The following is an 18,044-nucleotide window of genomic DNA, read 5'->3' on the forward strand; positions in this document are numbered from 1 at the left end:
GCAGAAACCCAGCAAATAATAGCACTGCACAGTACATGAATACTACATGTACACAGTTACACACTACTCCCCTACACCATCCTTCACTACAGCCCCCAGTTGTTTCTTGCAAGTACTGAGTAACTGACTACCCCCAGTTCCAGCCCTCTTGGGCCTTGGTATTGTTGCTCCAAGATCTTTGCCACTACTCCTACTTTCCTTATTCCACTAGAAATCATATATACCTTTCTCACTCTATATAATCCCCCTCTCCTTAGAGTCTAATTATATAGATAGACAGATCTCTATCAACTCTGAAACTAACCTCTAAGGTAATCTCGGAATCTTCAACTCTCCTAAACAGAATAGTTAAAGACTCTTGCGAGAATCTTCTAATAAAGTCTAAGTAGCTACAGAATCCAGAAACAAACCAGTAGTAACTTACCAACCAGATACGTACATAACATGCTGCTCCTCAGAACCTAAAGCCTTTTTTTTTTTTCAAAGGGGGGTCTAATAATGATGTGATTACGTCGCATCTAACTTGTGATGGCAATTAGTAAGCAGTAGAGGGAGAGGGGGAGAGATGTGTTTGTCCTACTAATAATGCGAGTGGTGATCTGATCTCTGCTTGCAAAAGAGACAGCCACGGAATCGAGAGTGAGGAGGCCAGCCAAGAAAAGCGACACCAGTGTGTGCGTGCGTCAACACACAGCTCAAGCTTACGCGGGAGCTAAGCTGAGCTGAGCTGAGCTACAGCGAGCGGCGGCGGCGGCCATGGAGTGGGATCTCAAGATGCCGCCGGCGGTGAGCTGGGAGCTAGCCGACGAGCTGGAGAACAGCGGCGGCGGGGGTGTACCGGCGGCGGTATCGTCGTCATCGGCTGCGGTTGGTGGCGGCGTCAATGCGGGGGGTGGTGGCAGGCAGGAGTGCTCGGTCGACCTCAAGCTCGGCGGGTTGGGGGAGTTCGGCGGCGGCGGCGCGCAGCCGCGGGTCGCCGTGGCGGGCGAGCCGGCCAAGGGGAAGGGGCCAGCGGCCGCCGCCACGGGAGCAGCAGCAGCAGCGTCGTCGGCGCCGGCGAAGCGGCCGCGCGGTGCGGCGGCGGCGGCGGCGGCGGGGCAGCAGCAGTGCCCGTCGTGCGCGGTGGACGGGTGCAAGGAGGACCTGAGCAAGTGCCGCGACTACCATCGCCGGCACAAGGTGTGCGAGGCCCACTCCAAGACCCCCCTCGTCGTCGTCTCCGGCCGCGAGATGCGCTTCTGCCAGCAGTGCAGCAGGTAACCCCCCCCCCCCCCCCCCCCCCCCTCCCAACCATTGTCTCCTTCCTTCCCGCCAAATTCACTGCAAAACAAAAAAAAATCGTAGCCCAAAACACCCCAAGACGTCATGGCAATTCGCATCAAGAACTGCATATATCAATTTCTCCACTTCTTTTCAGCGTCACTGTCTCTGATCATTCTCTTTGCTGAACAAAAGAAAAAGAAGATAAGCAAGAGTTTTTCTCTTTTTTTTGCTCCTTTTTTTTTTTTTTGGCTTTGCACAATCTCTTCTTGCTTCCAGTTGCAACTGACCATTGTGCAGTACATGCATCTGCATCTACTGATTCTAATTTCTACGCTACTTCGGATCAAAATTAATTCAGTACTGCAAAGCACAATTTCATTGATCCATTTCATCCAGCCTCGGACTTTGTTCATCATCATCTATCTGTCTCTTACTTCCTTTCCATTGGGAGCATACTATCCGGCTGTCTCGTTTCAGGGACGCACAGCTTTGCCTTTAATGGCATGCCTTTTCAGCCTTCCCTCATGCTATCCTTTAGCTCGGCAACTCGTATTACCCCAAATTATTGCCTCTTTGCTCGCCTTTAGATTTATTACTATCATCTTTTCTTTTCTTTTTTATATCTCTTCTTCACCAGTAGCTGCACTGTTTTTGCACTGCTCAAGAGCAAAGCAGCTGCTGTAGTTGTTCAGTGTTTGTTGCTTACTGAGAAAAAAAAGTGATAGAGACAGAAAAAAAAGTGAGGGAGAGAAAAAAAAAAAACAGAACTGACGCCTGAATCTCATCAGCCAGAGATCACATTAGGCAATTTACCACCAGACTGTTATGATATTATTTTCAGTGTCCTCCTGTCTGAATATGACCGTCTGCTTCCTCTAACAAGAACAATAAATCAGCACCTAGTTCAGTACTAACTAATTTTCTCATGAATAAATAAATAAATATAGTCACTGTAATTAGTGACACTACTAGCACGGTAGCACCTGGTTTAGTGGTTAACAATACTTGGTTCTTGCACTTCTCCCTGTCGATGTTTTTTCGCGTGGGGGCTAGCTATCGATTGATTGATTCCTCAACTATGGCATCGAAACTGGAAGAACATATGCATACTGGGACACACACCCTGCTTGCTTTCTGAATTTCTGATTTCTCCTCAAGGCAGCTGGCCTACCACATATATCTGACTGAGCTGTGCTGCTTCTTGCCATGAGAGCTAAGCTACCTTAGCTTAGCTACTACTACCACTTACTACGCCGTCTGTTTTGGAAGGGAAAGGCAGATGTGGATGCCCAAACCTAGAAAGATGGTTGTACCACTGAAAGAGAGAGTTTGTGGATGTGATCTGCACTAAAGCACCCCTGTACAGGGAAAGGACCATGTAGCCCTACTACAAGTTCACCATTTACACCTCTGTTCCTAAGGTTGGGCCACACATATATGAAGCTTTTAATGTCTCGGTTTGTTGGAAAGGGTTTTGCATTGCCATTACAAGCCAGCACAGTGGATACAGATAGCCAGGGTGCTCTCTATTGGAGAAGAAAAAAAATGGAGCCCTGAACACCCTGATTGGATCTCACTATTGCATGAAAGAATGATGAGATTTCTTGTCTTATAATTTTTAAAGATTTTTTTTCTAAAGTCAGTCTTAGTTACATTCATTTGTTATATTCCAGTTTCAGACTTATTGGCACTAGGTTCTGTGAGATCTTTTTTTTTTTTTTTACATCGTTTGAGTATCATAGGGTGATTCAGTACCACCTTGGCCCCTGTTTTTATCAGAGCTCTAAACTTCTAACACCACTTCTAACTTTTGAGCTAGTCTTCTAACCTTGCTGTTTTCTGAACAAAGATGTATACTCAAGATTGGTCATAGATGGAGATATTCTGTGAACAGAACTAACATAATAGCACCAAATTAGTCAGACATACTCTTTACAAAATTACTTTGGAGTTTGTTGTCCACTCCTTGAACTAGTACAATATTGTCCTACTGAATGCCTTCCTGCCTTTCAACTTGAAAGTTCCCTATTTTATCTGTTAGTTCTTTTATAAAATGTAACTGCACATTGTCAGAAGGATTTGCATCTTATTTCACTTTGCGCCAGTTTTAAGTAATACATGGTATATTGGCATAAGACCAGACTCTACCATTTTTTATCTTGCAGAGACATAGCAAACAACTAAGTACTTTTTATTGTGGTGTGCTCCTTTACACAGTAGCACAACTTGTAGGATGCTTATGTGATTGTCTCATCAATTATTCTCTTTATCTTTAAAAAGAGAATGATACAAAAAATCTCTTTATCTGAGAATACACATTACCCAGTGGGGACAGTCTTTCAATGATTTGATTACTTCGTCAGTGTTTGCAAACTGGGAAGATCATTATGCTGCTGCATGCAGACTTTATAAATTAAGTGATCTTCAGAGTCAGAACAAGATGTTAGCTTTCTATACCTATGGATCCACATCCACTGTATTGTGGTCCATGTACAAGTGGGGTTAAAATATTTTTCTGCCGTTGACAGAACTTCAGTTCAATAAATTTATCTAAGATGAAGTATCCAAGCACGGAAAGAGCTAATTAACTGATGAAATTCCTGTGGTCCCTTGTGTTGGTATATGAGTATTCTAAGAGAGAATATGGAGACAGTATATTAAATTATTCTGAGAATACTTATCCTGACGTTTCTTTAGTGAGAACTGTGGTGCATCCTTACAAAACTTCAGATCATGTTTCAGGAGTATTTTATCATGTAAGAATTTTAAAAAGACGTACATCCTAGGTACAGTCATTTCTTAAGGTTTCATGGTACTGAATGATTAAATTACTTCTTCTGGATTGGGTTTCAAGCATCATTTGGCTAATTTCAATGCAATTAAATGATCATAGGCTTTTCTTTCTTCAGGTTTCACTTGCTTCAGGAGTTTGATGAGGCCAAGCGCAGCTGTAGAAAGCGACTAGATGGGCACAACCGTCGCCGCAGGAAGCCACAGCCAGATCCCATGAACTCTGCAAGTTATCTTGCAAGCCAACAAGGTATTTTCTTGTTTATTATTACCACTCTATGATATCGCAGTTCATATAAGATTAACTGGGATATAGTCATTCAGACTTCCTAACTATTGTTAGACTAGGAAAAAAAACTATGAAACATGCTAATAGCATAGATAAGTCATGGTAAAAAAAAAGTAAAAGAAAATGAAACTGTGGTTAAAAAAAACGCAAATATTAGGGAATGACCTAATATCAAATAAATAGAAGGAGTGAGGCTTCGAACCCAGGTCGTCTAGCCCATCACCTTTTGAAGCTAGCCAGAAAACCCCTAGGCGTTTCTCAGAACTGTGGTTCAGCTATGACTCTGTTCTTTCAATCCTGACATCTTGTAACATGTAATGCATTCTAGTATACATCTAATGCATTGAACCATATCTTATGTACTAATTTGTGCTGATATATCAAACATCGCATCAAAATTCAGGGGCAAGATTCTCACCGTTCGCGACGCCGAGACCGGAGCCAAGCTGGACAGGGATGATCAAAACCGAGGATAGCCCATACTACACGCACCACCAAATCCCTCTTGGCATCAGCAGCAGGCAGCAGCATTTCGTTGGCTCCACCTCTGACGGCGGCCGCCGCTTCCCTTTCCTCCAGGAAGGCGAGATCAGCTTCGGCACCGGCGCCAGCGCCGGCGGCGTGCCAATGGATCAGGCAGCAGCTGCTGCTGCTGCTTCAGTGTGCCAGCCACTTCTGAAGACGGTAGCTCCTCCTCCTCCTCCTCATGGCGGCGGCGGCAAGATGTTCTCCGATGGTGGGTTGACACAAGTGCTCGACTCCGATTGTGCTCTCTCTCTTCTGTCAGCTCCGGCGAACTCCACGGCCATCGACGTCGGCGGTGGCCGGGTGGTCGTCCAGCCGACCGAGCACATCCCCATGGCGCAGCCTCTCATCTCTGGCCTTCAGTTCGGCGGCGGCGGCGGCGGCAGCTCAGCCTGGTTCGCGGCGCGGCCGCATCATCAGGCGGCCACCGGCGCCGCCGCCACCGCCGTCGTCGTCTCGACGGCCGGTTTCTCCTGCCCGGTGGTGGAGAGCGAGCAGCTGAACACAGTCCTGAGCTCCAATGACAATGAGATGAACTACAATGGGATGTTTCACGTCGGCGGCGAAGGCTCATCTGATGGCACGTCGTCGTCTCTGCCGTTCTCATGGCAGTAGTTTTTTCAGTAACTGTATGTTGCTGCCTTAGTTTCAGTAGAGTTGGTTCTTCATTTCTTTTCAGTGATCAAATTATTGTTTCTGTTCTTTTCTGCCATGGTAAGTTCCTTTTTTTTTTCTTCTTCTTCTTGCCTTCATTTGAGTTAATTACAGCATTGATTTGTGTGAACAAAATTCATCATAAATCAGTTCCTCGCGAGATCATTGGTCTCAACATGATGGTGCCAAGTGAGAACTGCAGTATTGTGCAGTTTTCAGTTTTGACTCTAAGTTGTATAAACTTGCAGTTGGAGTATTATGCTCTAGTATTAATCTACTATCAGACAAGATAAGATCACGGATTAATTCACCCCTGACCTGATCCATCTTGTGCACACGTCGGCCAGCAGCGGAATTGAGCTTCTGGATCAGATCTTAGGCATCGTTTGGAACAGAGAAGTTTCAAAGATTTATAAAGAATTTGAATTAAATTCAGTATAGAATGCATGATTGTGAAAAGTACAATAATATGAAAAATAAAGGATTGAGATATCATGATTTAATAATTTATTGAATACTCCATGTAACAAACCCATAGTAATTGTCCAAAGTAGATGTTGGGATAGAAGGAAAAATACAGAAAACTTATGATTGTACGGTGATTTGATGGAGAGAAAAGGGAGAGAGAAAGAGACAACTTGTAGTGCAACTCTAAAAGGAATTTGAATGAATATAGTTAGAACTTTTGTGGTAGAAATTTCTTCTAAAAATGTGGAGCAACTTTTTCCTATCCTACAAAATTCCTTCAAATCAGTCCTACATAACCTTTCCAAAATTTCACAAGAAATGAAATAAGCATACCATTCCATCTTGTGCACACGTCCCCCAGTAGCGAAATTGAGTTTCTAGGTCAGATCTTGAGCCTCGCTGGAACGGAGAAATTTTAAAGATTTATAAAGGATTTAAATTAAATCTAGCATAGAACGTATGAATATTAAAAGAAATATAGAAATAGGGAAAACATAGGATTGTGATACCATGATTTAATAATTTATTGAGTCCATGAAACAAACCCATGGTAATTGCCCAAAATAGATGTTTGGATAGCTTAGAAAAAAAAATACAGAAAATTAAGATTTTACGGTGATTAGTTGGAGAGAGAAGGGAGAGACATAAGTTGCATCGCAATTCTCAAACGAAGTCGAAAAATATGAGGTTAGATTTTATTCTAGAATTCCTCTAAAATACGGACGACGAAATTACTTTGAATCAATCCAACAAATCTACATAGGAATTACTCTTTCGGACTCAAACTCCTCTATTTTTTCCCACTTAAAAATCCTTCGCCCTAATTAAAGTTCACCCGTTACAAATGGAGAGCGATCGAACTCTCAACTAGCCTAATTCAAGAGGTGATGAAGAAAAATGGCAGAGAAAAAGAAGAAGAAGAAGAAGAAGCCGCAATCACTCCCTAGTCCTTACAAGGTTCTGCCGCCGTGGTGAGGCCAATGGCACATACTTTCAGGCTTCAGCCCACCAAATGGAGACGCCATACGGCCTATGCTGTTCCAGGCCCAAATTACACCGGCTAAACCCCATACGGCCCATACATATACCATTCCTGGCCCAAAACCGGTGGGTTCCCGAGTAGGGAATCGGACACGGCCCGACTCAAACACACGCACTCTCCAAGTCTCGAGCTCCACGACGACGACGACGACGATGACGATGGCGCACAGGGCAGGGGCAGGCAGGTCACATGTGGTGGTGAATGGTGATGGCCATCCATCCATCCACCAATGAAAAGGCGAGTCGTGGTAAAGAAGACGGATGGACGGATGGATGGGCATGGGCGGCGAGCGATGGACGCGACGCGACCCATCCTGGTTTCCCGAAACGCGCTACGCTGCCGAGCATCTAGGGTTTCCCACCCGGTACGACCTTGCCGAAAATGGCACCCACTCACCATCTCCATCCTTTTAATCCCCTTCCTCCACCTCGCTTGCTTTCTTGCAGTGGTGGTGGTGGTGGTGGTGAGATCTAGCTTGGTTGGTTGGTTGCAGCTGGAGATCGATCGGGATGGGGAGGGGTCGGGTGGAGCTGAAGAGGATCGAGAACAAGATCAACCGGCAGGTGACGTTCGCCAAGCGCAGGAATGGCCTGCTCAAGAAGGCGTACGAGCTCTCCGTCCTCTGCGACGCCGAGGTCGCCCTCATCATCTTCTCCAACCGCGGCAAGCTCTACGAGTTCTGCAGCACCCAGAGGTTCATTTCATTTCCTAGCTACTCTAATCCATCCATCAAACCCACATCACATCACACTTCAATTTCGCAAGCTTAATTAGCCACCCTTTCGATTGGATCTGTCCTGTCCAGATCTGTTCATGCATCATCAAAAGCTAGCTGCATCGGCCTTTTGCCCGGAATTCCAGCTGCATGCTATGCCGGCTTGATTTCTGCATACGATCTTTTGACAAGAAACGAGCTGTGGCGTGTTCAACCGCACGCTACCTAGCTAGCTAGATTGCTCTTGCTACCGTGGGTTTTCACGCCGGGATAGATCTGGGCAATATCCTGGGTTTAGGGTTTTGCTTCCTGGTCCGTGTGGTAGATCGGTGCACATCTTTAGTTTGCCAGTTGGTTTCCTTCTCCGATCTGTCCGTCTTACGTGCGATTTCTTCATGTGTGGTCTCGGAACTCGCAAAGGAACTGAAAAGTTTGCTTATTTACGACCTTTTCTTCTGGATCTGCAAGGTTCTTTGTTTCCCTTAGCTAAATCCTTAAAAGAAGTAGTCCAATATATACTTCCATGCATAATATTGCAAAATAAATGATGGTTTGTTGATAACCAAAGTAAAGAGACATAAAAACTAACTAGAGACTTTTTTTTTAAAAAAAAAAAGAAGAATCTTGTCTACTGTGTTATATAGCAGTAGTATATATACAGAGATCAACGGCTTCAGTCTACTAATCAAACAATATAATCTCATAGGGGGGCTTGCAAGAACCATATGTTCCATTTCTGAATGTATTTTAAGCTAGAATGCATGACAACGAAAAAAGGGCATTGTGGTAGTAAATGTGCCATGCCCCTATTGTAGATCTTAATCATCGTTAATCTCTCCTTCTTGTGATCCCATGCATGCACTAATTTTAATTAATTCCTCTTGTCTTTTGAACTTTGTAGCATGACTAAAACGCTTGAGAAGTATCAGAAATGCAGTTACGCAGGACCCGAAACAGCTGTCCAAAATAGAGAAAGTGAGGTATTTATTAATTGTGTTCATTAATTACACCCATTATTATGCAGCAAACTAATTTTGGTTTGACCACATAAGTGTTTTCTCACATGTAACATTACTTTTCTACTACCATAATAGCATGTGCATATGAAGGAGATGGTTTGCAATTGCAATATGTTATATACATATGTCCTACACATGCATTTTCAAAACATCGAATTAATGGTCAACTATTTTGTTTCTTTCAGCAATTGAAAGCTAGCCGCAATGAATACCTCAAACTGAAGGCAAGGGTTGAAAATTTACAACGGACTCAAAGGCATGTTATGATGCATTTTCACTGATAAGCTTCTCTCTTGATGATGCTTTTAGGTTTGCATTTAGACGATTTTATGCAAGAGCGGTTTTGTACCACAAAAATATGATTTTCGATGTCATAGCGCTGCAAGAATGATGTGAATAAACTCATAGTATTTCTTTTTATAGTGCTGTCGTTATAAACAAAAAAAATATCATGTTAACAGTAATTAAATGTTGATTCCAGCTAATTGCTTGGATGTTATCAGCCTAGAGAACCTTAGGTGGGCATCTTAATTTTAAGGTATAGTAGCACAACTACTAGCTATTATAGGCGGGCTATCAATAGGTGGAATAATAAAAACAAAGCACAAACAGTGTACCATATACTCCCTCCGTCTCATAAAAAACCAACCTAGTACTGGATGTGACATATCCTAATACTACAAATCTAAACATAGGCTGTGTTTAGTTCGGTCCAAAGTTTGGAATTTGGTTAAAATTAGAGAAGATGTGACTGAAAAGTTGTGTGTGTATGAAAGGTTTGATGTGATGGAAAGTTGGAAGTTTGGAAAAAAAACTTTGGAACTAAACACACCAATACCTTTGTTCAGATTCATTATATTAGAATGTGTCACATCTGATCCTAGATTCGTTTTTTTGGGACGGAGGGAGAAAGTCACAAGCTCATAGAATAAATCAATCATACAAATCAATCATACAACTAGTATAAAGCATCTCAAATCTATTTTGTTTTATCAAAATCTAGTTGAGGACACACATATATACAATCCAGGTTCTTATAGCATTCTCACCATTAATTAATTAACCAATAGATCAAGAAATCAACTGTACTACTCAAAATTAGACAGGCAGCTGTCGACCAGCTGATAAGATCTATATATAACATGATGTATATACATGTCATTGGTAAAAAAAAATCACATACATGCATGTCATAGTAGTACTACTCGCAGGTCGTAGTTCTAACATGCAACTGCGTAATGAAGAAGTACATAGTATTGAGTATTAGCTTAGCTGTTACACATGTAATAATACATCATTTTGAAACACACGCTGTAAGTTAAATTTTATTTGGAAACATTAGTAGTTAATTAACTTCATTTTTGTACTTCAATATAGTAATTGAAAGTGGAAGTCTAATTTTCATATGTACATAACTAATATCTTCTACCCCTATGTGTGGACTATGACAGGAATTTGCTGGGTGAAGATCTTGATTCATTAGGCATAAAAGAGCTCGAGAGCCTAGAGAAGCAGCTTGATTCATCCCTGAAGCACGTCAGAACTACAAGGGTAATGATTGTTTTTGGGTGCTTAGATCACAAACAAGTACCATGCATGCATGCATGTACTCCCTCTGTGGAAAAAAAAATTCCAATCCTATGACAGTGTGTACACGTGTATCTAAGTTTCTAGCTAGAATTGTGTTTTGTATTAGACGAAGGGTGTAGGTGTGTAGCACTAGTTTTTGAAGTAACACAAAGGAGTACATACACACCATATATGTTGCATGCAGATGCAATTGACTTAAATGCAGCCCTATTGTTGATCGTGTGGATAGCTACCTCACGCAATTATTAATTTCCTGCGTAAAATTTATAGGAACCCATGCATGAAAGATCTGAATTGTAAATCTTACTTCTCAATGCTTTTAATCCTCTTGTAGACAAAACATCTGGTTGACCAACTGACGGAGCTTCAGAGAAAGGTATATTTTTAAGAATTATCAATACAAAGTGTTGATCACATTTTTCTTCCTTAGCAGTAGTAGATATTGACCCTGTTTACTTAATTTACAGGAACAAATGGTTTCTGAAGCAAATAGATGCCTTAGGAGAAAAGTAAGTTATACAACTCTTCCATCTTTCTCCTTAGGAGAAAAGCAAGTTATACAACTCTTCCATCTAAAGAAAGGTTTATTCAACTAATCATTCATGACCAAGAATCTTAAGATAAACCTCAACTGAACTATGGTGTGTTTCCTATATATATGAATTATGGAGTATATAGTCCATGATCAATATAATGCAGATATCATGGAATGGAAGCCCTGATTAATGTAGTGAAAGGGATATTGAAAATAACTGCAATGTGATATCATTTAAATTGTTTTGAAAAACTGTAGCTGGAGGAAAGCAACCATGTTCGCGGGCAGCAAGTGTGGGAGCAGGGCTGCAACTTAATTGGCTATGAACGTCAGCCTGAAGTGCAGCAGCCTCTTCACGGCGGCAATGGGTTCTTCCATCCACTTGATGCTGCTGGTGAACCCACCCTTCAGATTGGGTATGCTCATATGATCTCTTCCTATATATACTTGGAACCAATTGCCGGTCTATATATATAATCTGATCCAGGACAATATAGCTAGCTAGGCTAGTTTTTGTATATGCACACTTAATATTGTATAGATCTTTAAATAATGGCTATATTTTTTGCTTATATATGCCTCTGAAAGTCTGAATGTGATACCTGTTTTGCAGGTACCCTGCAGAGCATCATGAGGCGATGAACAGTGCGTGCATGAACACCTACATGCCCCCATGGCTACCATGATGATGACGGGGACAATGAATTACGAAATAACAAGGATATGTGGCATATATGTGGTGCCGCATACATGCATGTATCATGGCTAGCTACTTAATTGGAGTGATGGATTTGAACTAGTTTCGTATGTAGCCTGTTTGTGTGTAACTTGTGTGAGATACTACCTTAAAAACTATCGGTGTCTGTTGAACATATTCTGCGATCAACTTTAAGCGTATTATTATCATTTTCATTCCATTCTGTTTAGTTCACTTGTACTTGCTAAATGCCTTAACTTTGCTACAGATAAAAAAAATATTACTAACTTGATAAACACAAATATATTTTTCTGGAATATGCTACATTTTTTATAGGGAATATTCACCTTATTTGATTTTATACATGGATATACTTTACATTTATTTTTTAATATTAAAAAAATTAAGGGATATTTTGTAAAAATTTTAACGGGGTAGATGGCATGACAGATTCACTGTCGCATCCTTCCAGCCTAGCTATGTTTTTCTTGTTTCGTATTAAAGTTTTTTTAAAAAATTTCTATCGCATCATTACCATCCTTCCAGCGTACTCCCTCCATCGCATAAAAAACCAATCTAGTACCGGATGACACATCTTGATCCTATTAATCTGGACATACATATGTATATATTCATAGTACTAAAATATGTCACATATGGTTTTAGATTCGTTTTTTATAGGATGGAGGAAGTAGCTATGTTTTTCACGTTTCGTATTAAGTTTTTTTTTAAAAAAATCTTGAGAGTATCTGAGATGCTATCACATAGTAGAAGTAGAGTACTAGTAGAAACAGTACTGCATCTGCTGAAATAAATAGGGAAAAGGACACAACCAAGAGTGCGCAGCCCATGACCAGTTCCGGCCCGTGGAATCCATGTATCCATGCGAATTGGGCCGTAGCTGTGCGTGGGGCGGCCCATGAATAAACTTGTGGATAAATGTAGGCCATAGTTATCGTCGTTTTCTCCATGGCCTTGCATCAAAAGACAAAAAAACATCATGAGTAGGTGAAACAAATAACTCCCTGTTTAATTTAGCTTAGGATTACTATAATCTAAATTATTAAGAGTATGCCAAAACAAACTAATACTCCATTCGTCCTATAATATAAGGGATTTTGGGTGGATGCAATACATCCTAATACAACAAATTTGAACAGATAGACCATCTATCCAGATTCATTGTTGTGTCACATCCACTCAAAAACCCTTATATTATGGGATGTAGGGAATAAAGATAGAGCCTTTTTAATCCCGGTTGGAACTAAAGATAGAGCAAGGCTAGATACCAGTTGCTCCTTTATTCTTTTCTTTTCTTCATTGTTTTTAATATATTGATTTCACTCTATCCCCGTCACCAAAATCCCAAATCAATTATCACCTCCAAATCCTCAAATCGATCATCTCAAATACATCGCAACTTCTACAAAATTCATCACATATTCACATCACACATAAATCAAATACATCTCAGATCCGGATCACAAATTCTCAAAAAAAAAAAAAAAGAAAAAAAACAAAACAACACAAATCCCTCGCCTCGCCGGCCGCCCAGCCGCCAGCCGCCCGGCCGGCGCCGCCGCGAGGCCGCCCGGCTACATCAGCTGAAGTAGAAAATAATACGGGGGCCCATGGAATCCATGTATGCTCGTTGCAAATTGGGCTTTGGATATGCGTGGGCCGGCCCGTCGTGCTCCAAGACGGGATCACTTCCACTTCCGGCGCCGTGAACGGCATATATGATGGGACTACCAAAATGAACATTTTGAAATTTTAATAGTTATAATAATATTATAGCGTTTTATATGTAAATGTATTGTTGTCAAAAGATATTACCAATGTTTGGTAATAACAAATAAATTCATCAATTTTATCAAATAATGGTATTACTTAATATACCAGTAATATGAACTGGCCCTATTATCCCTTGTTCAATTTCTCTCCAATTGTATCAGTATCTCGATATTCTTATTTTGTCTATCTTTTCCTCTCTCTAGATTAAAGATATGTTCGTGCGTATCGCTGACAGTGGGTCTTGTTAGCACACTCAAACTTCAAAAAGCGTGGAAGCATACAAAACGCATGCATTATTCTACCGTAGAGTACTTGTTTCACGTCTAAAAATAAGTGTTATCCAAAATATATATTTAAGTTAACTCTGTTTATTAACATGCTTGATTTATTCTATAATTGTATTGATAATCTATTATAATATTTTCTTCATCCTAAAGAGTTGGACGTATTACTTTTGTTACAAAGACTAAGAAATTAACTCATGTTGCATGTAAAAAAAATTAAAAAGTATATACAAACACCCAACGATGAGAAATATGATTTTTGTGTTCCGATCAAACATTTATTTTTTTAAGTCTTACAAACATGAAGACTAGAAATATAATTAACTTATTTAAAAGAAAAGTAAAATATAGAAAAGGGACAAGGTGAAAAAACTCATGAGGAGGTATAGTAAAAGGAAAAAGTATGAATCCCCCCACCCGAACTATCACGGTCAACCGAATTATCCCCCAAACTAAAAAACCAGACATTTCACACCCTAAACTTATAAAACCGAACAAATTACTCCCTGCTCCAAACCAGAACGGTTTCGATCCTACGTGTCGTACATGTGGCGTTAACGTGGAAATCCAATAAAAAATAAATAAAAAATATCGTGGCCCCGCATGTCAAACAGGGTAAACTAAAATCTCTCCTCTTTCTTCTCACTGGCGCGCGGCGAGATTGGGGAGGACGCGACGCGACGGGGCCATACTCCTCCGCCGCATGGTGGAGCCAGAGGGGTAGAGCCGCCGGCGAGGGCGACGGGAAGGTGAGGGGATTGGAATAGAGGCGACAGTGACAGAGCGGTGAAGCGGAGGCGGCGAAGGAGCAACCGGGTGGGGCGACGACAGTCGACGGGGATGATAGGGATGGGCAGCGAACTCGTCGCTATAGCCCGTCGCTTCCAATGCCCTCCTCGGTGCCACCCGCCAAGTCCTCCCCGCCTGAGCTAAGAAGGAAAGAGAGAGACAGAGAGAAAGAGGGAGGCTATGGATCCCCTTTGACTCCTCGTCGGAACGGAGAAGAGGGCTATCTCACCATCGTCTCCTGGGAAGGGAGCACCAGCTGCGCCGTGGCCACCACCTGGAAGGACAACCTCGATGACGCCCGCTGCCCCACCTGAGCAGAGGGCTCGTCGCCATAGAAGTGGAGCTCGAGAGGGCAGCAGACTCATCGTCGTAGCCCGCTGCCTTCAACGCCCTCCACAGCGCCGCCCGCCGCGCCCTCCCCGCATTCCGCTCCTGCCCCCATGCACCGACCGCCTGTCCGCCACCTACCGCCCGTCGTCGCGCACCGCCCTGTCCCAGCGCCCCCGCACACTGCCCGTCCGCACCGACCATCTGCCAGCCTCGTCCACTGCCATGCGTCGATCTCCCCTTCCACCACCATCTCCATCACCATGCCGTTGCCCCGTCGTGCCCGCCGGCGCTCGCCCCAGCCGCTCGCGACCTAGCCGCGGCCGTGGCCGCTGCCGTCGCTCGCGCCGCCGCCCACCTCTTGCCCTTGCACTACCCGTGAGAGAGAGAGGGAGGGGGAAGGAGAGGTATGACAGGTGGGTCTCATATTTTTTTTAGAAAGAAAATACTGACTGGATTACCACGCATACGCTACGTAGGATAGGATTGGGTCGTGGGGGGTAATTCGTCCGGTATTGAAAGTTTAGGGTAAATGATGTCTGGTTTTCGGGTTCAGGGGTAACTCGGTCGACCGCGATAGTTTAGGGAGGTAATTCGTACTTTTTTTTTTTTCCATAGTAGAACCAAGTACGTTGTGTACTTTTTTTTTTTTTGAGAACACGTTGTGTACTGAATGCGAGTCGCTAGTCCAAAGCTTTATCCAACCGAGCAGTAGTAGAGTCTACTAGAGTTAAGTGCTGACTGATGAGGACCAGCAAAAACACCATGGCACCCTGAGTAGGAGTACTACGGTGTACTACCAGCTTAAAACCACGATGCAACAACGTACCCTGTTCTCTCTCTGCTTTGAATCCAGACCAGGACCGTGCCTGTGTGAGCCTGTCCGACTCAACCAATCGTGTGGCCTTACGTGCATGGTGCAGCTGCAGGACTTATCGTTTTATTATTTATTTTTTTCTAACAGCACCAGCAAAAAGGCGCGCATGCAGTAATTAATTAATTAACTAACTCATCCCATGTAAAAACCGTTTTAATTATTTGGGCAAGTTCCGATCTCCTATCTTTCGTTTTCGACGTGCATATTTTACAAACTATTAAACAATATACTTTTAAAAAGCTTGTACTAAAAAATTGCTTTTTTAGCTTTACGTAATTAATAATGCACTATCTAAAAGAAAGTGAAATAGACTGAAATAAAAGAAAGTGAAATAGACTGGAATGATCTGAAGAAATAAACCAGGGAGTTGAAGCGGGATTTAGAACACTCTGTAACTTCACTCCAAACTTTCTCGTAAAGGTAGATTGAGGAGTTGGAACCCTACGCTAAAGATAGTTTTTGGTGATAGTTTTCTAGTTGTAGATTTAAAAAATATTTACCGAGTTAGAAAAATGTCCACGTCTCACCGTGTGTTTTCAATGATTATACACGTATTTAGAGACATCCACGTCCGTGTTTTCAGTGATTATACCTGTATTAATTTAGAGGCATCCACGTCTGTATGGTCCGTCCTTTAATTTTAGTGACCATAATTGTGGAAGTAATTATTACTCAAACAAATTTTGAGGAGCGTTTCTTTGTAACTCGAGACACCACGTTCAGTACACACAGACGATGTACAGCCGCCATGCTTCGCTACCAAAAAAGAAAAAGAATATCTCAAAAGAATAAAAATAGTGTTATTTCCGAAATGATAAAAATGAGTTGGACGAGTTCATCGTTACGCTTATATTTACAGTTATCCGCGTACCGCTTAATGGCTTATTAACGAACGAAAAATAAAGGGACTATCTATATTCATTCATGTCGCCATATTTTTTATTAAAAAAATAATTACTATGTATGTTGTAAGTACCTAAATTACATGTGTAATTTGAGTACAGTATATTTACAATGTACTAAGTCACTAAAATTACATTATGTTACATTACATAATGTAATTTTAGTGTATTTACAATGTAAATAGAGATATCATTATGAATTCAATGGGAACTAATGTATAAATCACAGCAAGCAGCAAAGGTGCACGCGTGCAAGCATAAGTACTACAAACTAGTGCATGCACGCATGATGGCAAAACGGTCTTCGACAAATCTAAAAGGAAATCTGAGGGCTAAAAAACTGACCGTAATTAGAGAAAATTTATGGCGACATAATTATAGCACATCCGAAAATAAATTATCGATAAAATTTTTATATACATGTCTTTTGGTTTAATTTTTTTAAAAAAACTATGATAAAAAAACTATAAAACGATTTTGCTATTTTACGGCGATAGATTTTTTTATTTTATCTTTCAGTTTGTCGTCCATAATATCATGCATCAAGATTCATGTTTTTTTTAACCCAACTTAAAATTATACTCCCGTCGTCTAAGAAAACCAATTTAGTATTGGATGGGGTACTTCATAGTACAACGAATTTAAACAGGAGTTTGTCCAGTTTCGTTATCGCAGAAAATACCTCATCCAATAATAGGTTAATTTTTTTTTGACAGAAGGAGTACTCAGTTACAAAGCACTCATATACTCGTTTACATAGCACTTACATTTAATTAGATAACACTTATATACTCAATCATAGTGCATTAACATTAGATTTTTTTTACAACTGTTTTTAGATTTATGACTTTTGATATGCTTTTTATTTTTATTTAAAATGGGGTGTATCAATTGATTGAAAATTATTTAAAAGATCAATAGATAGTCCCATTTTAAAATTCAAATTTTGATTTGTGAGAAAAAAAACAACTTCTTCCGTCCCGCAAAGAAGCAACTCCTATTAATAGCAAAATTAAAGGAAGGTATAAAAGATCATAATACATCTTATTAGTAGCAAATTAGTATTAGTGGGTAACAGAATAAAGTTTTTTGGGGTTAAGGGTAGGAGTTATTTTATTTTGGGACAATGTTTCAATGTAGATGATTTATTTTAGGGCCTTTTTAGCTAGCAAACGAAAATTTTTGGCGTGTCACATCGCATACACGGACACACATTTGAAGTATTAAATATAGACTAATAAAAAATAATTACAGAATCTGTCATAAAACCGCAAGATGAATTTATTAAGCCTAATAAATTCATCATTAGCAAATGTTTACTGTAGCACTACATTATCAAATCATGGAGCAATTAGGCTCAAAAGATTCGTCTCACAAATTAATCGCAATCTGTGCAATTGGTTATTTTTTAGCCTATATTTAATATTGTACAGGTGATCAAACGTTTGATTTAATAGGGTGTAAAATTTTGAGGTGAGATCTAA

General features: G+C 41.1%; 2 protein-coding genes across 2 annotated transcripts; both read left to right on the forward strand.

Annotated features, from left to right (window-relative positions):
• The first annotated feature begins 255 nt into the window (after positions 1 to 255).
• Positions 256 to 5,977, forward strand: LOC127781970 (squamosa promoter-binding-like protein 16). The gene is made up of 3 exons (XM_052309043.1): positions 256 to 1,256; positions 4,173 to 4,303; positions 4,746 to 5,977. Exons 1-3 carry the CDS (start codon positions 757 to 759, stop codon positions 5,480 to 5,482), a joined length of 1,368 nt encoding a protein of 455 aa, XP_052165003.1. The 5' UTR covers positions 256 to 756; the 3' UTR covers positions 5,483 to 5,977.
• Positions 5,978 to 7,460: 1,483 nt separating this feature from the next.
• LOC127781971 (MADS-box transcription factor 7) lies at positions 7,461 to 11,807 on the forward strand. The gene is made up of 8 exons (XM_052309044.1): positions 7,461 to 7,725; positions 8,648 to 8,726; positions 8,951 to 9,021; positions 10,217 to 10,316; positions 10,690 to 10,731; positions 10,823 to 10,864; positions 11,149 to 11,306; positions 11,504 to 11,807. The coding sequence occupies exons 1-8, from the start codon at positions 7,541 to 7,543 to the stop codon at positions 11,574 to 11,576; spliced, it is 750 nt and encodes a 249-aa protein (XP_052165004.1). The 5' UTR covers positions 7,461 to 7,540; the 3' UTR covers positions 11,577 to 11,807.
• Positions 11,808 to 18,044: the final 6,237 nt, after the last annotated feature.

The sequence above is a fragment of the Oryza glaberrima genome, chromosome 8, assembly GCF_000147395.1.
Source record: "Oryza glaberrima chromosome 8, OglaRS2, whole genome shotgun sequence".
Lineage (NCBI taxonomy): Eukaryota > Viridiplantae > Streptophyta > Magnoliopsida > Poales > Poaceae > Oryza > Oryza glaberrima.